This window comes from Quercus robur, chromosome 10 (genome assembly GCF_932294415.1).
Source record: "Quercus robur chromosome 10, dhQueRobu3.1, whole genome shotgun sequence".
NCBI classification, from domain to species: Eukaryota; Viridiplantae; Streptophyta; class Magnoliopsida; order Fagales; family Fagaceae; genus Quercus; species Quercus robur.
Window position 1 is genome coordinate 2,309,625 of NC_065543.1, and position 23,869 is coordinate 2,333,493.

The 23,869-nt window shown below is 37.6% G+C and overlaps 2 protein-coding genes across 2 annotated transcripts; both read left to right on the top strand.

Moving 5' to 3' along the window:
• The first annotated feature begins 331 nt into the window (after positions 1-331).
• Positions 332-8,028, top strand: LOC126702879 (probably inactive leucine-rich repeat receptor-like protein kinase At5g48380). Its single transcript, XM_050401744.1, has 2 exons — positions 332-1,240; positions 7,039-8,028. Exons 1-2 carry the CDS (start codon positions 332-334, stop codon positions 8,026-8,028), a joined length of 1,899 nt encoding a protein of 632 aa, XP_050257701.1.
• A 4,799-nt stretch (positions 8,029-12,827) lies between these two features.
• LOC126702882 (uncharacterized) lies at positions 12,828-13,685 on the top strand. The gene has a single exon (XM_050401746.1). It carries the CDS (start codon positions 12,828-12,830, stop codon positions 13,683-13,685), a length of 858 nt encoding a protein of 285 aa, XP_050257703.1.
• The last annotated feature ends 10,184 nt before the right edge of the window (positions 13,686-23,869 follow it).

Genomic DNA, 23,869 nt, shown 5'->3' on the forward strand with positions numbered 1-23,869 from the left:
GACTCTGTAATTGACCATTCGTTAGAAGAAAATGCTGTTAGCGTATGTAAGAGGCTTGTCCTTTTTTCCAGATGCAAGGGACCACGCCCTTTCTCTTTTATAGCCAAGAATAAGTGTAAAGTGGTTCACATTTGGTCTTACTCCTTTGAGTACTGATTAACCAGACTTTCACTCCACCTTTATCATCCAAATGAGTGGTTTTTCTTATGTGGTTTGATGCTTCTACATAAGCAAAAGATTTTGCAATCTAATTTCCTTTTATTATTCCATCTAATTCCTGTCATCTTATTTCGTACTGTCAATACTCATGCTGCTAAGATCTCAAACCCAAATGGTTCTTAATGCAAGAGCTCTGGTTTTGCTCCACATTCTTGTCTGGTCATTGCCAGATACATTTAGCCAGAGTTCTGGTATCCTGAGCGATATCTCTTGCTTGAAATCTATTAGAGATTCCTTGGAAGACCCTCTCAATCACATTGCCACTTCTTGGACCTTCAACAGCTCCACAGAAGATTCTATCTGTTGGTATGTTGGGGTCATTTGTGAGTACACATTTGAGAATAGGGTTCGAGATGTACAACTGGCCAACATGGGGCTCAGGGGCAAGTTCCCTACTGGCCTTGTGGACTGCAGCGAACTTATAAGCTTAGACCTTTCAGGTAATGTAATTTCAGGATCAATCCCACATGATATCAATGAAATACTGCCGAATTTAGAAGTGCTCAAGCTCTCAAACAATAACTTTTCTGGAGAAATCCCATCGAGTATGGGTAATTGCTCTAATCTGGAGGTTCTTAAACTCGACAACAACAGGCTATCTGGTCAAATTCCTCAGCAACTCAGCGAGCTCCACATGCTTAGAATTTTTAGTGTTGCTAACAATTTGTTGTCAGGGCCAGTGCCAGACTTTAGATTTGTCAGCACCGATACAATAAGGCCTGAGAGCTACGAAAATAATAGCGGACTTTGTGGGGAGCCTCTGGATGGCTGTAAGCATAGATGGGCCTTCTTTGAAGTTTCTTTCAGAAGTGGGTTTGTAGTTGGATTTTTGGTTTTCACCTTTTCGTATACAGCTTTTTTTACGTACTATTTTAATCTTTGGGGGCGATCAAAAAAGAGGAAACAAATGATGCCAACAAAGACCACAGTTTTGAAGGAGTGCAGGAAGAACAAGGATAAACAAATTGATCAATTCATCCAATTGCCAACCAAGGCCCTCTATAAAGAAGAAAGCATACAGGTGCCTTTTCTCCCTTATTTTTAAATTTTAATAATTTGGTTTAAAGTTTTATAATTTAGTAGCAAATTATGTTTTAGTGGTTTGCTAAGTCAGGTTGTGTTGGACTGAGTCGGTGTTTATCCCAATTAAGTATTTTGGATTGATAAATTCAAACCCAACTAAACCCATTATATATGTAGAAACTAACTCAATTCAATTCATGTGAAAAATTGAGTTGGACTAAGTCGGTGTTTAAATCAAGAAAGTTAATATCGTATCGGAGACTGTACTGATTTGGCTAGCCGTGCAATATATTTCAAGTACCCGTCAATACCAATGTATCATTTTACCAATGTACCATTTTGAATTTACGGCATTATATATAAATATTATATATTTAAATTAATATATTTAATAAAAGGATAAAGTCTTAAAAAAAGCCAAATCCCTTTTCTTTTTTTCTTTTTCTTTTTTTAATCTATACGGTATATTTCATAAAAAAAGAAAAATCCATATTATATAGGTATATATAGTTTTTATTAGTTTGACAGTGGAAATAACTCTAATGAATTTCAAACGCTTATGCCATTTAAAAATAAAAATAAAAACTACTATTTGCATTTGACCATCTAATAGAAAGTTGAAACGTGAGGCTCTATTTACTTGGAAAAAAAAAAAAACATGTGACACTCCCTCCGTCACTCTTTATGCTGATCCTCATCTAATTTTCTACAACCCCCCACCTACTTCCACTCTCTTTCCCTCTACATTTGGTCTTCTTCTCCTCTCCTCTACTCTCATTATGTTCTCTTTCCCCTACATAGATCAGATCTAAACAGATGCTCTACATCTCTCTTTTTGTTGCGTGAAGATTGAAGAACATATGACATTGAAAACGGAGCAACTATAGATTTCTCTCTCTCTCTCTCTCTCTCTCTCAACATTGTGCAGAAAAATTGAAGAATTTTGTTTCTGTCCGATATGAATTTATCGGAAGATATCCGATATAAATCTACAGTACAGCCAAAACGACCTGGTAAGGCTGGTATTTAAACCGGAACGAAATTACCTTGTTTATGTATCGGCGCAAGTACCGGTATGACAAACGGAATTGACATCCTTAATTTAATGTTTCATACCTTATAAAATTATAGATTTTTATTAATTATTATATATATATAGTAAATTATTACAATTCACATAATATATCTAAATCAAATTTCCAATTTCATCAAAACTAATTCTTAAAATACCAAAAACATATCAATTTAAAAAAATAAAATAAGTGTTGTAAAATAAAATTATATATATTGTGAATTTGCTTGGATCATATTAGTTGAAAATTTGATTAACTTGAACTACACCCAACTCGAGTCTCAAAATAAAATTCTAACCTAACCCAACCCAACCCACCAAAACAGAAAACCAACCTAAGGTGTTAGATTGTGATGGTTTCATTGAGTTCGTGGCCCTCAATACTTTTATTGATTAAGTGAATTAGTTTTAAATCTTCTCTTTTAGTTGTTGTAGTAATTCAATTATATATATATATATATATAAAAGTAGCCTGTCCTTTTTTCTTTTTTCTTTTTTTGATGAGAAAAGTAGTCTGTCCTTTATTTAGCAGACGTGTTGAGTAATAATTGAGTTAGAATAGACTAAGAACTCTTTCATTCATTGGTTTAAAATTTATATTCTTCACCATGTTTAATAAGTCTAGAATCACGATATATTTTTGAAAACCATTAAGGTGATGGGTTATGTATGAATGACATAATATATAATAAAATTATATTATTGGTGGGTTTAGATAAGAATCAATAACAACTTGACAACTTAACACTTATAATTTTGGTGGGTTTAGATGATATAAGGATAGGAATGATGAACTCTGGCATTACTATAATATACAATGATGATATAAGGTTTTTAAATGCTAGAGTTCATCTTTGTTTTTAAATGATGATATATCCAGTATTACTAATTAATTTTTTGTCTTTTAGTTTAAGGATAGGAATGATGAACTCCAGCATTTAAAAACCTAAAATGTTATATCCACTTTTACTAAGAAACCACTATATATAAATTGACATAATAATAAATATAATTTATGTAATAATATAATAAATAATATTTTTATTTATTTATTTGTTTTGTATTTAAATATTAACCTATCAATTTAAAATGCTTAAAATCACTCACAATATTAACAATTTTTTTTTTTTCACACTTTCGGTGACTTACTTTCACTCCTAAGTTGATTTTCTCTATTATTTTTAAACCAAAATATATATATATATATATATATATATTATAGCAAATCATCTTAATTTTCTTTTTCTCTAGAATATTCTAGCAAATCAACTTAAGAGTGAAAGGAATAGATTTCCTATATTAGTCAATAAAGGATTAATGACAATAATACGTTCTTCAATTCCAAGAGATTAAAATGGAATGAAATTAAATTCTATAAGGATTAAGTGTAAACTCTTTGGTTCACACCGCCCAATAATGACATGTTACATTATTATATTATTAAAACATAAATGCATTTGATCTCATATGATAATAACTCAATAGGCACCCTATTTCAGGTTTTAAGTAAAAAAAAAAACGGATGTGGTGTTATTAGGTTAGGTGAAAAAATTATTCGGATTGAGAGAGAGTTGAAAAAATAGTAAAAAAGTGAAATGGTAAAAAATTGAGGGTTAAAAAAAAATTTATTTAAGAGTTGAGATTAAAAGTTGCAAAAGTCACTGATTATTCATGCTAGGCTTCCAACTCTTTCAACCTCTGTTGAATCCTGATCTTATTTGACTTCTCTTATAATATAGTACTTAAAAGAAAGAAGAAAAAAATCTACTCATTAGTAAGCCCCAAATTTTGATCTTTTCTTGATACTTGGATGCAGAAATACATGTTAACATTTGTGCTCTATAATACGAATTTGACTTGTATAAAAAATATTTCAAGATTGCCCTCTAGAATTAATTTTGAAAGTATCCAAAAAAATTTGCCAACTTTTGTAGTGTGCTTAAATTATAAGTACCAATGTGAATGGTCCTTTTGAGTACTCAGATGTCACATTGCATCTATAGGAAATGAACGTGTTTCCAATTGTAGGAAAAAGAATAAGTTACTCTATAAAATTTGGACAAAGTTTACCTAGAAGCTAGTTTGTAGATATTGGTCATAAACTCTCACTAAAAAAAATTAATATGACTATATATTTTAAAAATTTAACCATTAAATAACATATTTTTTATTTAAATTTTGTTCAAATTAGATATTATTTAATATTTGATCTATAAAATTATCTTTTATGAATAATTTAACGCTACGAAAACTTGAAAATTAAATATTTGATTGATAACATAATTATTAATTTTTTATCTTCTTATAATTTTGCAAGCATATAGGAAGGAAGTTAATTTCATACCGTATCAGCCGGTGTCACTGGAATTTGCCGTACCAATGCTTAGATCGGTAAAGAAATGCTCTTGTTTCGTTTTGGTTTAAATACCGGTTGTATCGAAGCTATTTCGGACATATCGGGATAAATACTGGATTTCAGCCAGAAAATAGATACCAAGCGAAACAAAAAATCTTAGAAAACCCCCCAAATTTCAAGATCCACCTCCTCACTCTTACCTCGGTTTTTCCTTATCTTCTTTGTATTTGTCTCTGCAATGCATTTCTTCTTCTTTTCCTTTGTTTCGTTGACCTCTGTTTCTACAGCCCCTTCATCTTCTTCAATTATTTCTCAACGTGTGTTTGTCTCTCTTTTTAGTTTTGGTACACTCACTTGAAAGTAGAAACTAATGATCCGTTTGGATTAAGGGAGAGAGAGGGAGAGTAGAGTAGAGTAGAGTAGATATAGCACAAAATTAACTTATTTTTAGTCAACTCTACTCTACTCCCCTCCACTCCCCCTCCTTCCCCCCTCCATTCAAACAAACCATAAGTAGTCAATCAAGAAGCAAGTGACATGCATCGAAAAAAAAAAAAAAAAAAAAAAAAAAAAAAAAAAAAAAAAAAAAAAAAACTTATAATGAAAGACTAATGGTCTACAACTATAAGCAAAATGTGTGGAGGTGAAAAAAAGAATTAAAAAAAAAAAAAAAAATTCTAATGAGTTAGGACTTCCAGTAGATGATTGGGTGCGTGTAGGACTTGGAAACTCTACGCATTTCAAAAATAAAAATTATCAGTTAACGTAAATCATTTCAATTTTTTTTAAGGTTCATTTTTTTTTTTTTGTCCGAAAAGTATTTCAATCTATCAATTCTATCCGTTAGTCTTTAAATATTTATGAGCTTTTAATATGTCAATTATTGTTTCTCAAAAAAAAATATATCAATTATTAAAGGAGAGAGAGTAGTGAGTTAAGGAGAATAAAAGAGGGCTAAAAAAAAGATATTGACAAGGTAGAAGAGATATGAATAAAAAAAATATATTAATATTTGTTTTAGTAACTTATTATAATTTTTAAAATAAAATTTAAAAAAATTTTAGCTATGACTCCACTATTGTAATATGCATTTTTGTGTTTGGTGAAGCTAAAATAGCTATATAGCTATTTAGCTTCACCGCTACTAATGCTCTAACTCCACCAAAAAATATAAAAAGTTGCCAAAGTGATATATTGAGTTATTAGAAATATAACTTTGTATACTCTATAAAATAGTAAAAAATAGTAGTAAACCTGAAATGGTACACCGTATTGATTGGTATTCGAAATATATCGTACCGCTAACTAAATTGGTATAGTCTCTGCTACGGTATTGACTTTCTTGGCATATAGAATATAATCAGAAAATACAATCTAATGGCGGATTTGTCAAAATTCTCATTTGATAGAAAGATATAAGGATAGCTTGTAGTCATTGTCTATAGGTGAAATTTGTTATTAAAATTTTGTATCCTTCCCACTAATCTACCACATCACTCTCTCAAAGTTGCACCTTGATGCCTTCAATAATTTTTGCATAAGTATGATGAAATTTAAGATGAGGATCCAATCTATAAAATCTTATTTGTGTGATATACAATCGTTGTATGGAATATGTTAAAATTAATATTGTGTCAATTGATAGGTTTTCCATAAGCACAATATGTGGCATTACATTCATGCTCATTTTTGACATTCAAATCTTAATTGATGAGCATTCTACAACTCTCAAGGTGTATACGAGTCATTATCTCATCGTTAGGCTAAATCACCATCTTTAGAACCTGAAACCCCAAGATAACTGTCATTAAAATGGTTTTCTTTCCCTCTGTCTAATCATGACGGTAACAATCATTGAGACAAATTGAGACAGAATAATGGAAAGCAACATAAGGTTAGCTCTGGTTCTAGCAAGATTCAAACTCTAAATCCACCGGAGGATCCATTAATTATTAAGGAAAATAATTTCAATAATCTACCAAAAATTTAAAATTTAAATTGAATTGTTTTTTTTTTTTGTTTCACACTATAAAGTATAAACAAATTTATAGGGTCTGGAAAATATTTTTCTAAGAATATTCCTAGATATTGTTAATTAATATACTCACATTTTCCTATATAAGAACGCTATTTTGACTAAGAAACCATTACAAATTTAAAAATAAGAAAAAAGAATCTCAAACCTAAAAACCAAAGATTAACCCTAAAAACACAGACCACAAATTGACTCCGTTATGATGTCATGGATCAATTACTAATGATAAGTGAAGAAACGATCACAACAACGCTAGCATTCAGCCATCTAAAAGAAATACCTATGCATGTGATGAATTCTATTGTAATTTCTTATCAATTATTTGATCCACAGGTCTCCAAGTTGGTGAGAATGATTCCTAGAATGAGCCTTGCAGAGCTTAGTGAGGCAACTGCCAATTTCAACACAGACAATGTCATTGGATTGGGAAAGATCGGAATGATGTACAAGGGAGTGCTTTCAAATGGTTTGCCCCATGCGATTAAGAGATTACATGATTCTCAATCTTTAGAGAAACAATTTGTGTCTGAGCTTTTGGCACTAGGTAGATTGAAACACAATAACATTGTTCCCCTGTTAGGATACTGTAAAGAAAGGAAGGAAAAGCTTTTGGTGTACAAATATATATCGAATGGTAGCCTTTATGATTGGCTACATGCAGCGAAAGGCAAGAATAAGATCCTGGAATGGCCTTCGAGGATTAAAATTGCTATGGGGATAGCGAGAGGCCTAGTATTGCTTCACCATGAGTGCAATTTCCGAGTGGTCCATCTTAACTTGAGTTCAAACTCTATCTTACTTGATCAGAATTTTGAACCCAAGATGTCGAATTTTGGTGGGTCAATAATATCGAATTTTGGTGGGGAAATGTTCAAGAACTCAAGAAACAATAACATTTTTATAGGTAGTGATGTTTGGGAGTTGGGGTATGTAAAAAAGGATGTCTACGACTTTGGAATTTTGCTTCTTGAGCTAATTATAGGGAAGGAATCCATTGAAATTAATAATTATGCCAACAATTCGAATGGGAGTTTGGTTGATTGGATTGCTCATCTTTTGACTAGCTCTTCTGATTTCTACAATGTAATTGATGAATCTTTGATTGGCAGAGGATTTGAAGATGAAATCTTTGAATTACTTAGAATTGCATATACTTGTCTTAAGCTCTTTCCTAGTCAAAGGCCGACCACTCTTGAACTATACAACACAATACGTATTTTTGGGGAGAAATATTGCCTCACAAGAGACTCTGAGATATTGAGGCAATCTGAAATTGCCACTGCAAGTACCCTTTGTGAAATTGTAGAGGCTGAAATTACATAGGCCAATTATAGCATGGCATCCAAACTCCAAAGTGTGATATTTTAGTAGAGAAAATCCGTAATGGATTTGGGTTTATGTTTGTCTTCTTGTCTTTTGCTGCAGTTTGTTTTTTTGTTTTTTTTTTTTTCTGCGGGACCTTGAAAAAAATGGGGAAATAAAGTTATATTGGATATCTATATTATAACTAAGACTTTTTTTTTTTTTTTTTTGAGAATCTATAACTAAGACATTAGTTATGCTAAGGGAGTACAATAATAATGTACTTTCTCTTTTCATGTAATAAAGTGAGTTTCATCTTATGAGGGAGGAATACGCTATTATTGATGCACGTTTAATAGATATAAGCAAAAGTGAGTTAGTAAAATTGCTTCATATTTCTTTTGTTGATGCCAAGCGATGTGCTGATCCACCCGCTAAGCTCGGTGCCTCTCAATATATTAACTATGTTTCTTTTGCTAACTCACCATTAGTGGTAGGCAACTTGCTAGCCTTCAATAATGCTGAGCTCATTTTCTAACAGTTGGATTATTATCTCATATATCATAATAATGGCTTTGTTAGATTAACAAATCTGGAGACTAGTTACTTTTTATTTGCGAGTGGTCTTCGCAAAAGAAACATCCGTTGCATCCCTAAGTTTCTAAAATGCCATAGACATTAAAATTTACTAACAAGCGTAAATTATAATAATAAATTATTGATCAAAGAAATATATTGAGAAATTATAGCAAAAAGAAAAAAAAATAAAGATAAATATAACAATAAATTTTATTACTGAAAAATATGAAATAAGCTTAGTTCTTTGATATATTATACTTAATTTTATAATTCCCATATAATGTTAACAACTTTATGGTTTTTTTTTTTTTAATAATAATAAATAAATAAAAGTTAACAACTTTATGTGTTGGGCTCGGATATATTTTGCTAAATATGTGTTGGGCTCCACTCAATGCCGAAAAATTTGAGTCCATACTGATCTTTTTGTTAGACTCGGGCTTCATTTCTTTGTAACTATAGAAATATATTGGTTGCCACGTTTTTTGTTTGGGCCGATGTCCAATTCTAAACAAGGTAGAAATTATTGCATTGAGAAAAATATTTAACATATTTGCTGCGGTCCGGACGTTGTTAATTTGGGCTACCATTGGTTGCTGTAATCCTTTTTTGTTGGAAAAAAATAATAATAATAAATAACAAAGTTGTATTGAATCTCTATATAATGGTAAATAGAAGATCATACTTTTTCTGTATGTATATCCGTAGTCCTAATTATTGGGAATTTAACATTAATGCGGGTTTAAATCCTATGCTGTATATCCAAGAGTTAAGCCATTTTAGATATACATTACTGTCAGTTTCTTTAAAACTTACTTCCCTCTCTCTGTGTGTGTTGAAATACTTAGACATCATTTGAGATTGGCTGAAATTTTCAGCTTATTTGCAATTTTAGCTTATTTTTATTACTATATCATAGGTCTCACTGCAGTTTTTGATATTATTATGGGTCCTATTGTACTATTCAACTTTTTTTTTTCTACACTTTCAATAAAAGTTTTCATCTTCAACTAAATTTTTTTGTTGGAAAAAAAAAAGTTGTATTGAATCTCTATATAATGGTAAATAGAAGATTATACTTTTTCTATATGTATATCTGTAATCCTGGTTATTGGTGATTTAACATTAATGCAGGTTTAAAGTATGTGTTGTGTATCCAAGAGTTAGACCCTTTTAGATATGCACTATTATCAGTTTCTTTAAGACTTACTCCCTCTCCCTTTGTGTGTTAAAATACTTACATATCATTTGGGATGGGCTGAAATTTTCAGCTATTTGCAATTTTAGCTTATTTTTGCTATTATTCATAAGTTTTACTACACTTTTTGATACTATTCATGGGTTCTATTGTATTATTCAATTTGTTTTCTACAATTTCAGTAAAAGTTTTCATCTTCAGCTAAATAAGCTGTTCTTAGACAGACCTTTAGTATTCTCAAAAAAAAAATAAAAAATAAAAAATCATGCGTTTAGAATAATTGTTCAAATTTCCAAAATAATTTTTTTTTCTTTGTTGAAATCAGATGCATATATCTTCATATTCTGTTGATAGACTACTTGTATAGCTGCTATTTTTAAGAGTATGACCAACTGCTTATGAAGAGTTACCTCTCTATTTCTATTTCTTCGTTTGCATAGGCCACTGTTAAATCATTCTAGATCTATAACCATTGACCATATGATTTGAAAAATTACGTTATTCTGGTCTATCTTGACATAATAAGTTAATAACCTTGCTATAGTTGATCATTGCTGCAGGCAAGAAAACAATTCAAAAAATTCAAATTGTTAAATAACCACACCAAGCTTTCTACCATGTTGAGGATAAGGTTATCACGTGCATAAATGATTAAGAAGCATGCTGCTGTAGTAGTCAATGGAAACTAATTTTCTTGGCTGACTTTGTCTGGTTATACTCAATGAATTAAATTAGCAAATACGATTTTGGGATCATTAAAACCCGGATGGCCCCACAATTTTTTCAAGATATCTTTTTGTTTTTGTTGTTGTTGTTGTTGGTTTTTTTTATTTTTATTTTATTTTATTTTTATTTTATTTATTTATTATTATTTTTTTTTTTATATCGCATCATTACCACTACTGTAAGGTCAGTCTTAAACTCTCTAAATAAAGGAAAAGGGTCATTTGGGTCTATTTTATGATTTAGATCAAAACATAGTTGGTACTCATGCTTTTAAATTCCCCTTTAATACCTAATGTAAATTTATTATTTCAATAATACTGAATGTCAAAACTGGTTGAGATTTTTTTCCCATGCATTTCCCATTCTTTGCATTCTCAATTGATAAAGTCTTTGATGGTTGAATAAAATATGAGTTCTGTATCCGTCCGAGGACGCCATACTCCTCGGCAGTATGCGTCCGAGGACGATCAGGACACGGTCTTGTTGCAATCGGACCTCAGAATTATGTCATCACTAAAGATAGGATAACAGACCAAGGGTAAAAGAGATAAGGCAAACAAATATCTATAACTACAGCTGCCTCCGCATTAATTACCTCTCAACCAACTCTCTGGCCGCATTAATGTGGAGGTAATACCTGAACAGTAAGGAGGCAGCCTTACAGCTGCCCATAGGAAGTTCCAGGAGGTGCTAGATGGGACAGAAAGAAATCCTCCGAACCCAACCTACACGTGTGCGGTGAGGATGGAACACAAAGGGTGGTATATAAACTGAAAGAAGAACATGCAAGAGGGAGGATCGGAACAGAAAAGGAAAAAAAAGAAAAACACAGACAAAAGAAGAAGAACAAAAAGAGAGAAAAAGAACTGAATCGATTACCAAAGAAAATGATCGTTGTGCCAACTCTAGGCCTTCAATATACGTGAGGGTGAATCTTTTTATTATACAGAAGTTAACCTAGTTCTTTACACCCACGCTCTACAAATCATATTTTTTGGGCCTATTTACGTGCGAGCCCAGTATCGTGTTGGGTCGTTACAAATCGTGTCCCTACAATTGGCGCCGTCTGTGGGAAGAGCTTGTGTTAGCTTAAAGGACTTCCGGTGCAACGTTTCTGATGGAGGAAGTGGGTCCACATCACCCCGCGGCGGGACCGCATCAGGAGGATGTCAACCTGCACCAGGCAGAGTCAAGGGGCTCTCAGCATGGTGGTCCTCGAATGAGTCCCGAACGGAGAGAAGGCCGTGAGGGGAGTGTACTTACAACTCATACCACTAGGAGCCACTCTCGAGTGAAGAGTCACGTCTCCCACGCGAAGCATGATGGGAATCTGCAACGTGAGATTGCAGATTTGAAGAAAGAGTTGCGCCATGCACGGCGGGAACGTTCCCCACCTTGCTTCGAACCATCATCCGGGGAGTCGGATGGAACTAGTTATAGGCGGAGAACGAGAACTCCGCCAAGCGAGACTTTCTCCTATGAAGAGGAGCATCGCCATCGACGTAAGCGTAGAAGTCCAACTAGCAGGGGTTTGGGAAACGATGCCATGAACAAAGCCTTGAGTCAAATTTCCAAGTCGCCCTTTACGAGAAACATAGACGATGCGATTCATCCTCGGCGGTTCCATCAGCCTACGTTCTCTCTGTATGATGGCCATTCAGATCCGGTGGAACATGTAAGCTATTACAGCCAGAAGATGGCTATTTACTCCAGGAACAAGGCTTTGATGTGCAAATTTTTTCCATCGAGCTTGGGTCTGACGACGATGAGGTGGTTCAACGGCTTAAGGGCCAATTTTGTTAGGTCTTTCAAAACACTGACTCGGGCTTTTGGTGCTCGCTTTATTACATGCAGCAGGACTCCTCGGCCTTTGGGATCTTTGCTGACTCTATCTATGCGAGAGGGCGAGACTCTCAAGAATTACTCGGATAGGTACTGGGAAATGTTTAACGAAATAGAGGGAAAGAACGATCCTGTGGCTATAACCACTTTCAAAGCTGGTCTCCCAGCTGATCACGATTTAAGGAAATCCTTGACGGGTAAACCTGTCACCAGTGTGCGCCAACTGATGGACAGAATAGATAAGTACAGAAGGGTAGAGGAAGATCAACTTCAGGGAAAAGGAAAAGCCAAGGTGATCCCTTAGGAGAGGAGGGATTTCAGGTCGGACCGTTATAATAACAGCCGACCACGGAGGGATTTTGTTGGGCAGTTGGGCTCGGCGGACGCCCAGGTTGTTAATGCAGTATTTCGGGAGCCCATACAACAAGTTTTGGAGAAGATAAAGAACGAGTCATTCTTTAAATGACCGAACAAGATGGCAGGAAAGCCTAGAAAACGCAACCCGAGTTTGTACTGCCATTATCATCAGGATCATGGGCACACGACGGATAACTGCAGGAATTTATGGGACCACTTGGAACAGTTGGTCCGTGAAGGGAAATTAAAGCATCTCTTGCATCACTCCAGTGGAAGGGCGAGCCAAGCAAGTTCCGAGGTGCGTGGGGACGCTTTATCAAGGCTCCCCTTGGGTATAATTAACGTTATCTTTGCGACCCCGGGTAGGACTGGATCTTGCCCCTCCAGAGTATTGTCGGTGTCCCGATCCTCGGCCGAGGATCATTCCCAAGCATTGAAGAGGGCCAAGGTGCGTGTCCCCCTGATTCTAGGCTTTTCGGATGAGGATATGGTTGGGACCATACAGCCCCATGAGGATGCTTTGGTGGTAACGTTGAGAATTGGAGGGTACGATGTCAAAAGGGTGATGGTTGATCAAGGTAGCGCTATGGATGTAATGTATCCAGACTTGTACAAGGGGCTAGGTTTGAAGCCGGAGGACTTAACAACCTACAACTCTCCTCTGGTAAGTTTTGAGGGAAGGCTGATCACTCCTAAAGGACTGATTAGGTTGCCTATGCAAGCAAGTACGGATGTGGTGGAGGTGGATTTTATCGTTGTGGATGTTTTTTTTCCGTACACGGCTATTATGGGCAGACCTTGGCTTCACACCCTTAAAGCGGTCTCGTCTACTCTGCATCAGAAGGTAAAGTACCCATCCGGAGACCAAGTGTTGGAAATAGTAGGGAATCAGGCAGCTACTCGACAATGCCTAGTCGCGGCTATACAGCATCGGCCAGAAGCAGAAACCTCGGCTACAGCCGACAATGAGCCATAGAAATTAAAGTCCCCAGTACGAGGCTTGGACGTGCCAGCCAATGGGGTAGAATGTGAAGATCTGGAGAGGGTAGTTGTTACTGATGATCCGAAAAAATTCTTCCAGGTTGGGGCTAAATTGCCTTTGCAGGAGAAAGCGAGTTTGCTGGAATTCCTCCGAGCCAATGTGGACGTTTTTGCATGGGACACATATGAAGCCCTAGGGTGGACCAGAATTTCATTTGTCATCGACTCAACGTGAACCCCGCTGTTATGCCCAGGAGGCAACCTCCTCGGCGACCATCGAAGGAACATGCCGAGGCGGTTAGAAGCGAAGTTGCCAAGCTCAAACAGGCTGGGGCTATCAAGGAAGTTTTTTACCCTCACTGGTTGGCCAATACGGTGGTAGTAAAAAAGAAGACTGGAAAATGGCGGGTGTGCGTGGACTTCACGGATCTTAATAAGGCCTGCCCCAAGGATCCATTTCCTATGCCGAAGATCGACCAGTTGATGGATGCGACCGTAGGTCACCCTAGGATGAGTTTCTTGGATGCCTTCCAAGGGTATCACCAAATACCGCTGGCTGCCGACGATCAGGAAAAAACTGCTTTCATGACCCCGATTGGGAACTACTATTACAAGGTGATGCCCTTCGGTTTAAAAAACGCTGGATCTACCTACCAACGCATGATGACGAAAATGTTTGAACCACAACTGGGCAGAAGTATTAAAGTAGTGTCCGAACATGTGGAGGACCTCACTAGTATCTTCGGGATACTGAGAAAACATAAGTTGCGCTTGAATGCTTCGAAGTGCTCCTTTGGTATAGGTTCCGGGAAGTTCTTGGGGTATGTAAGGTTGAATTTATTCAACCATCTAATTGGCTTTATTCCGTGCCAAATTTGCTTGTAATTTAGCATTTAGTAACCCTGTATTTAGGTGGGTTTGTTGTAAGGGTAGTGAGTGAGATAGTGTGAAGATTGCTCAAGAGTGTGCAAGAAAACAGAGTGTCGCGGCTGGGACTCGCGACTGGTCTCGCGGCTTCAACCCGCCAGAAGATGCACACGTGCCAAGCATGCTGGAAGATGAACAGTCATGCTAGCTGGAGCACTACAGGACAAAACAGGACAACTGGCCATACGGTTAACTCGCGACTGGAACTCGCGACTTAGTCAAGCCGCGAGGTCAAGCCGCGAGCCACCCCTGTTTTGGAAAAACCTGACGTTTCGCATTCCACTCCTCTTCAGTATAAATACCCTTTTAACCCACGATTGAAAGAGAGCTTCCAGAGAGAATTTTGAGAGAGAAACCCTAAAGAAAAACCAGATTGTTTCACCCACAATCTCTACCTTAGAGTCTCATCAAAATCCCTCACTCTCTTCCTCTCCATTGTCAAATCCTTGAGAGGCCATTATACCAAACCTGGTTCTCACCATTATCATCTCTGTGAGACAGACGTTTGGAGTTCTGGGAAGCAGTTAGGAAGGAGCCAATATTCATTGGTTGATGCTACGGTGTAGTAGCGGAATCCGGAAAGCTAGAAAAGAAAAAGGTTCGGCGCAACCTCGTTGGAGCAAGAAGCTTGGAGGGCTTAGGTGCATTGGGTAGATTAGGCTTGGAGGGTCTACTGCTGTCCTTGTATCCCAACTGTATTTTCTAGTGGATTGATTACCGCTTGGAGGGCGGCGGAGAGGTTTTTCGCCGAGGTCTTCGGTTTCCTCTTCGATAACATATCTGGTGTTATCGCTGTGTTTGCATCTTCCTTCCTCTCTATCTCTGCCTTTACATTATCTGCTGTGGTTTATTTTGTTGTGGCTTAGATAGTTGTTTAATCAATACCATGTTATAGCATATGTTAAGTTTCCGCACACTATTGTTTAACATATTGCGTGTGTTGATTAAATTGGTTTTTGGGGGTCTAAACGTTCAAAAGTGTTTTTGTACACGTTTTTGAACTTTCAATTGGTATCAGAGCGGGTACACAGCTGTTTGGTGTCATTACCATTTGTGTGATCCTAGACCCCTGTGTTGTGGTTGCTGTTCTTGTTTATACCATGTTGAATTGTAGCTCAAGTGTTTGTGAAAATGTCTCTATGCACATGACTGAAAGGTGTCTTACTGATGACCTTGTAGAGTTATTAAACACTAAGAAACATGCTAGAGTTTTTGTTCACATGCTGAAATTTCTTGAGAATCAGAATCTTGTCTTACACAGTAGCATATCCGAATCAAAATCATTGATTAAGAAATATAAAAGAAAGAATAGAATGTTGTGTGATATGATTGAGAATCTGAAAATGAAAAATCAATCTAAAAGTAGCATGAAACCTGATGATGAGTTTGTGTTTGAAGGTCAAGAGTGTCTGTCACATGTGAACCTTTTTGTGCATACCTCTTTAAAGGTGTTTAATGCTTGTCTGTGGTATCTTGATAGTGGGTGTTCTCGCCATATGACAGGGGATAAGTCACTGTTTAAGTCACTCAAAGAAAAGGTGGGTGACTATGTGACCTTTGGGGATGGAAGCCATGCTCAAGTCCTAGGCAAAGGAATCATTGAGATACCCGGTTTGCCTCTGTTGAAAGATGTGCTGTTCATAAAGGGGCTGAAGGCAAATTTGCTGAGCATCACTCAAATTTGTGATGACAACTTTCTGGTACAATTCTCCAAGAAAGGATGTTTGATCGTCAATAAAGAGGGGATTCAGGTTTTGGAAGGAAATCGGACTACGGATAATTGTTATGGAATAGTTCCCACGGCACCAATATCATGTAGAAGTGCTCGGGTCGATATGTTGGAGCTGTGGCATCACAGATTTGGGCATGCCAACTTCAAACAAGTTGCCAAAGTCTCCAAACTTGAAGCAGTTGAGGGACTTCCTAAGTTTGGAAAAGTAGAGAAGACCATTTGTGGTGCATGTCAAATGGGGAAGCAAACCAAGGCAAGCCATCACAAGGTAAATGTGATAGCCACCTCTCGTTGCTTGGAGCTACTTCATGTTGATCTGATGGGGCCCACCAGAACTGAAAGCCTAGGGGGAAAAAGATATATCATGGTCATTGTGGACGACTACTCAAGATACACTTGGGTTGAATTCCTTAGAGAAAAATCAGAAGCTTGTGAGAGGCTAGAGATTCTGTGCAAGAAACTACAAAATGAAAAGGGGATTCCAATAGCCAAGATTAGAAGTGATCATGGGAGAGAATTTGAGAATGCAAGATTCGAATCCTTCTGTGAGAAGAGTGGTATTAAAAGAGAGTTTTCAGCTCCCAAAACTCCACAACAAAATGGAGTGGTAGAGAGAAAAAATCGTGTGATTCAGGAGATGGCAAGAGTCATGTTGCTTAATAAGCAAATACCTCAAAACTTTTGGGGAGAAGCTGTCAACACCTCGTGTCACATTGGCAATAGGATTTTCTTTCGAGCTGGTACAAAGAAGACTGCATATGAGATATGGAATGAGAAGAAGCCTAAAGTGAAGTATTTCCGGGTATTTGGAAGTAAATGTTATATCTTAAATGATCGAGAGAATCTTGGGAAGTTTGATGCAAGAAGTGATGAGGGTACTTTTCTTGGCTACTCTACTACAAGTCGAGCATATAGAGTGTTCAACAAGAGAACAAAGACTGTGATGGAATCCATAAATGTCAAGATTGATGATGCCTTACCTAAGGTGGAAATGATTGATGATGTAGAAGGGCCGAGCACCGAAGAGCCTGATGTTGAGGTAGAAGCTTTGGATATAGAAGGTGAAGAACCTATACCAGAAGTAGAATCGACTCCCATCAACCCAAGAAGGGAAACGAGATCGATGTCTAGAACTTCAAGTCCTCTTACTCCACCAGAAGTTCATCCTCCTATCTCTCGTAGTGATGAAGTTTCCACTTCAAAAAGGCCTTCCTCAAGAATTCTCAAGAATCATCCGGAAAGTAATATCATAGGATCACTTGATGACGGTCTTCGCCTCAGGAAAGGAAATATTCTGCTAGCCAATCATGTAACATATCACTGTTATCTTGCACAGTTTGAACCAAAGAGGGTTGAAGAGGCTCTTCTAGATGAGAATTGGGTTGAATCAATGCATGACGAGCTGAATCAGTTTGTGAGAAATGACGTGTGGGAACTTGCTCCACGGCCTGAGAACGTTCATGTTATAGGCACAAAGTGGATTTTTAAAAACAAAACTGATGAAGATGGGGAGATAATTCGAAACAAGTCTCGATTGGTGGCTCAAGGCTACACACAAGTAGAAGGGGTGGATTTTGATGAATCATTTGCTCCGGTGGCAAGACTCGAATCCATTCGAATCCTCATGTCCATTGCGTGCACCTTGAAGTTCAAACTTTATCAAATGGATGTTAAGTGTGCGTTTCTGAATGGATATCTAAATGAAGAGGTTTTTGTTGAGCAACCAAAAGGATTTGAGGATCCTCATTTTCCAGATCATGTATTAAGATTAAAGAAAGCACTATATGGTTTAAAACAAGCGCCTAGAGCCTGGTACGACCGTCTTACACATTATCTTCTAGATAGAGGTTTCAAGAGAGGGTATGCTGATCGAACTCTATTTGTCAAAAATGATGAAGACTATCTCCTTGTGGCACAAGTCTATGTTGATGACATAGTGTTTGGAGCAACTATCGAAGATCGTGCTACTGAATTTTCTGAGGAGATGAAGAAGGAGTTTGAAATGAGCATGGTGGGGGAGCTCACATTCTTTTTGGGTCTTCAAGTCAAACAACAGAAGGAGGGTATATTTGTATCTCAAGAGAAGTATGCCAGAAATATTGTCAAGAAGTTTGGCCTAGACTCCAAAAAACATGCCTCCACTCCCATGAGCTCTACCACTAAACTGAATGTGGATTCATCAGGAGTTGAAGTAAGTCCCACGTTGTATAGGAGCATCATTGGAAGTTTGCTCTACCTTACAGCAAGTAGACCGGACATTGCTTTCAGTGTGGGCGTTTGTGCCAGGTACCAAGCTAATCCGAAGGAATCTCATCTGACTGCTGCTAAGCGAATCATTCGATATGTGAGTGGTACTGCAAACTATGGTCTGTGGTATTCAAAAGACTCAAATGCGTGTCTTGCTGGGTATTCGGATGCTGACTGGGCTGGAAGTGTAGACGATCGGAAAAGCACTTCAGGTGGCTGTTTTTATCTTGGTAACAATCTTGTTTCGTGGATGAGCAAGAAGCAGAATTCAGTGTCTCTATCTACTGCAGAAGCAGAGTACATCGCTGCTGGAAGTTGCTGCACTCAGCTTCTTTGGATGAAGAAATTACTTCATGACTATGGAATTCCTCAAGAAACGATGTGTGTCTTCTGTGACAACACCAGTGCCATCAATCTTTCCAAAAATCCTGTTCAGCATTCAAAATCCAAACACATAGAGATACGTTACCATTTCATTCGGGATTTGGTAGAGGAAAGAGTTGTGTGTCTTGAGTTCATACACACTGACAATCAAAAGGCGGATATCTTCACCAAGCCTCTCGATGGTCCACGGTTTGAATCCCTCCGTAAGACCATTGGTGTCGGTACAATTCCTTGACTCTCTTGTGTGTTGTGTGCTTCACTGTTTATATATCTGTCTGTGTTGGAGCACACATTTTTTTTGCAACTTGTTTCTTGCTTGCTTGTTCTTTTGTGTTTGCTGCTGGTTTTGTTTGTGTCTGATTCATTCTTTTTGTTTCTTGAGTCAAAAATCCAAAAATCACATAAAGAATTTGAAAATCAAAACACTTGATTGACTTTGTTGAGTTTTTTTTTTGTCTTAAAACTCGTTTTGCCTTGTACCTTTGTGCTAATGGCTTTGTGCATTGTCGAGCATTGCTTGTTTTCATGCACTCATATCACTTTGGGAAAAATCTTGAAATCTATGTGATTGTTGTAAATAGATCTTCAAACTTGTCATGAATGATCAGTGAATGGTTATGTTGATCTTGAAACTTGCATAGACTTGTGTCTATATCTCTTCCCATTTTTTTTGCTATAAAGAGCTCCCTAAATGTAAATCTCCAAATGAAAAGAGATATTGAGCTGCAAAAGCCTGTCGCACATTCTAGTATTTGACTAGGAAAAAGGGTAAGCGACTTTATATTTAAAGTGAAATTTCTTTCAAAAAGGCCAAAGGCCTTTTCTTCTAAGAAAAATGTTATATATCCCTCTCACAATGAGAGATGATTGCCTCAAAAGATCAAATGTTATGGCTGAAAGTGGAGTCAAATGAAAGGCTCCAAGTTATGTTATCAAGTTGTGTGGGAAGTCATATATTCATATTTCTATAATTGAGATTGGTCACATGATCTAGTGCTAATTGTGTATGCCTTGGTTGAATTGATCATTGAAGCTTCACATTAGACAAAGGACTATTTCATTGTTGATATCCACACACAACACACAAGTTTATGTTTGATAAATGCCATATTCATTTGTGTGATTGTACTTGATAAAATGTGTTTTCACATACTCAATCTTTGTTAATTCAAGCACAAAAAGATTTTTGAGTGTTTTAGGTGTTTTTGGAAAGTGTTTTGCTGAAAAATCTGAAACTTTCAAAAATACAGTTTTGCCCTGTTTTGGCGGCTCAGTCGCGGGTGTGTCAAGTCGCGAGTTTCAGTCGCATCTTCGCTGGTCAGTTTTGGCGACTTGTTCGCGAGTGGAAGGTCCAGTCGCGAGATTCACTCAGAGATTTTCGCGGCTCAGCTCGCGACTCACTCGCGGGTAGACCTTCCAGTCGCGAAAAACACTTAGAAAAATTTTTCACATTTTTCATCTTGAGTGCTTTGGCGGCTTGAGCTGGCGACTGTGTGGCGACTTGAACCAGTCGCGAAAATCGCGTGTTTTGGTCATACAGGGGCAGTTTTTTAAAAATTTTCTGTTTTCCCTCGATCTTTTTGTGACTGTTCATTGTCTTTTTCTTCTGCACTTTCCCTTTCTCACCGTGCCTTCATTGTCGATCTCCATTGTTTGCTTCTTCTCCGCTAAAAATCGTCGACTCACAGGTATGGTTCCTTGTCTTGCACTCTAATTGTCCTGTTGTTATGGTTTTCCCTCTGGATTATTCACTTCTGAATGTGGGTTTTGTGTTGGGCTTTGATGTCATCGTTGTCCTTTCTTAGCTTATGATAACCTGTGCTTCTGGTTTTGAGCTCATTTATTTTGTTGGCTGTGTTCTTCATCATATGCTTAGCTAGGGTTAGCTAATTTTTGTCTGATCTGTTGTTGCTATCATATTTCACTTTGATCTTGTGTGGTATCTTGTTAATGTGGTGTTGATTTTGGTCCCTTTACAGCTGTTTTTGTAGGCATATTTGATCTCTCTACTGTGTAGTTCTAAGTTGGGCCTTTGGTGTCCCTCATTGCTTTTTTTTTCTGACCATACTCATCCAGCTGTTAGGGTTTCTTCATTGTTCCTACATTTTCACTAACCCTCTGCTGATATAGTCTGTTGGATTGTGTTTTTGTCATTTCCCTTGTTTATAATACAGACTGGTCATGTCTCCATTCAAAAAGGCTGCTGTGAAAGGAGGTTCTTCCAAAGGGAAGGAACCCGTAATTGATGTTGATGAAGACACACCTCTCCCGAAAGTGACTCGCTCTTCATCACAGCGATTCGATCCCAATAAGTTCAGATCCTATTCAGCATATCAGTCATATGAGAACTTCTTTCTTCATGCCACACCACTACTAGAGAGAGCAGTGGATCTGCCTTCACTTCATAACACTGACATCCCGATATGCTTTGCTCACAAGGATTGGAATTACCTTCTCTCGGATCCGGATATCGTGTATGACGAGTTGGTTAAAGAATTTTATGCTAATGCAATTGTGGAGGGAGATGAACTTAAGTGCTGGGTTCGGCAAAAGAGCTTTTCTGTCTCTCCTACATACCTGGCAGAAATTCTTCACATTAATAGACCAATTTTTCGTCATTCACCGGTCTATGACGATCTATGTCCTGATGAGGAGCTTCTAAGACAAAGTCTTGGTCAAGACTTGGAATTCTCGCCAAATGGAAAATCCATCAGTGTTTCCTCCCTTTCTCCGAAACTGCGAGTGCTTACAATTGTGATGTTTCACAATTTGTACCCTTTGTCCAGTACTGGGTATATGAATCTCGGACGAGCTTTGTTTCTTCATGATCTGGTTTCTGATGAAGAAATTGACATTTGTGCTCACATCTTTCATGTTCTGCGCAAAACAGTTCTTCGCAGTGAGTCTCGGATCTGCATTCCTTTCTGCAGTCTCATTTCACGGATCTTGAAGCTCAAGGGGATCTATCCATCGACTGATGAGTCTCCTATCCCCAAACCGAGTCCGATCAACATGCGTACATACAATGCAAGTGTTGGACATAGTCGGAAGAGAGCCAAACCAGAAACTTCTGCATCTCACAGTGACTCTCAGTTCAGCAATCTCTCCCTCGATGAGAAACTTGATCGCATTGTTTCCTCTGTCCACGAGGTGAATACAAAGATGTCTGGACTCACTGCTTCTCTACACCATCAAAGCAACCGATGGGACATGAAGTTTACTTCTCTTCAGACTCAGTTGGATCAGATTCAGAGAAAACTAGAAGAGGATGACTAGCCTATTCCATGACAAAAAGGGGGAGTGATAGGCATAATCAGAGGGGGAGGATATTACCCTAAGGGGGAGTGTCACTATCTAAGGGGGAGTGTCTTTATTTTTTGTTTCCTTCTTCTCTTTAAGTTGATATATTATGTTTTGTAAAACTGTTATTCTGGTATTTGTTAGTTTGTACCCATATGCTTTTGTAAGCTTTGAGGGTTTATGTTTTATGCATATGTTTGTAGGCCTTGTGGTATGTACCATGCTTAAGTGCAGCCTTTATGCTATGTGAAATCAGTATTTTAAATCCAAATGTTCTGCATTGTGGTTTATGTACTGTCACTCTTGTGCCCTTGTAGGATTGTTCCTAGATGCATATGCCTTGTGTGCTATGCATTGGTTGAGTGTTGTACATACAAGTGTCTTGACTTGTGCTTGTTAACTTGTATGTCCTTGTGTTCATTCCAAGTGTGAATGAACACTGTGATCACTACCTTGTGGTGTTCACTTGGTTGATCAAGCCATGGTTTGTTTATTAACTCCATCTTATGCTTGATCTCATATTGCCTGTTTCATATGCATTTATAATTTTCTGCTTACAATGATCATGGTGTATTGTTGTGTTTCAGGAGTTTATGTTCATATGATTCAAGTGCTTCACAGCTTCTAGAATTAGGTGTGAGTGAGTTTTGATCAACTGTTCCCAACTCACATGTTAAGTCTAGAGTCTGTTTTAGGGTTTTGTCACGGAATAGCCAAAGGGGGAGATTGTAAGGTTGAATTTATTCAACCATCTAATTGGCTTTATTCCGTGCCAAATTTGCTTGTAATTCAGCATTTAGTAACCCTGTATTTAGGTGGGTTTGTTGTAAGGGTAGTGAGTGAGATAGTGTGAAGATTGCTCAAGAGTGTGCAAGAAAACAGAGTGTCGCGGCTGGGACTCGCGACTGGTCTCGCGGCTTCAACCCGCCAGAAGATGCACACGTGCCAAGCATGCTGGAAGATGAACAGTCATGCTAGCTGGAGCACTACAGGACAAAACAGGACAACTGGCCATACGGTTAACTCGCGACTGGAACTCGCGACTTAGTCAAGCCGCGAGGTCAAGCCGCGAGCCACCCCTGTTTTGGAAAAACCTGACGTTTCGCATTCCACTCCTCTTCAGTATAAATACCCTTTTAACCCACGATTGAAAGAGAGCTTCCAGAGAGAATTTTGAGAGAGAAACCCTAAAGAAAAACCAGATTGTTTCACCCACAATCTCTACCTTAGAGTCTCATCAAAATCCCTCACTCTCTTCCTCTCCATTGTCAAATCCTTGAGAGGCCATTATACCAAACCTGGTTCTCACCATTATCATCTCTGTGAGACAGACGTTTGGAGTTCTGGGAAGCAGTTAGGAAGGAGCCAATATTCATTGGTTGATGCTACGGTGTAGTAGCGGAATCCGGAAAGCTAGAAAAGAAAAAGGTTCGGCGCAACCTCGTTGGAGCAAGAAGCTTGGAGGGCTTAGGTGCATTGGGTAGATTAGGCTTGGAGGGTCTACTGCTGTCCTTGTATCCCAACTGTATTTTCTAGTGGATTGATTACCGCTTGGAGGGCGGCGGAGAGGTTTTTCGCCGAGGTCTTCG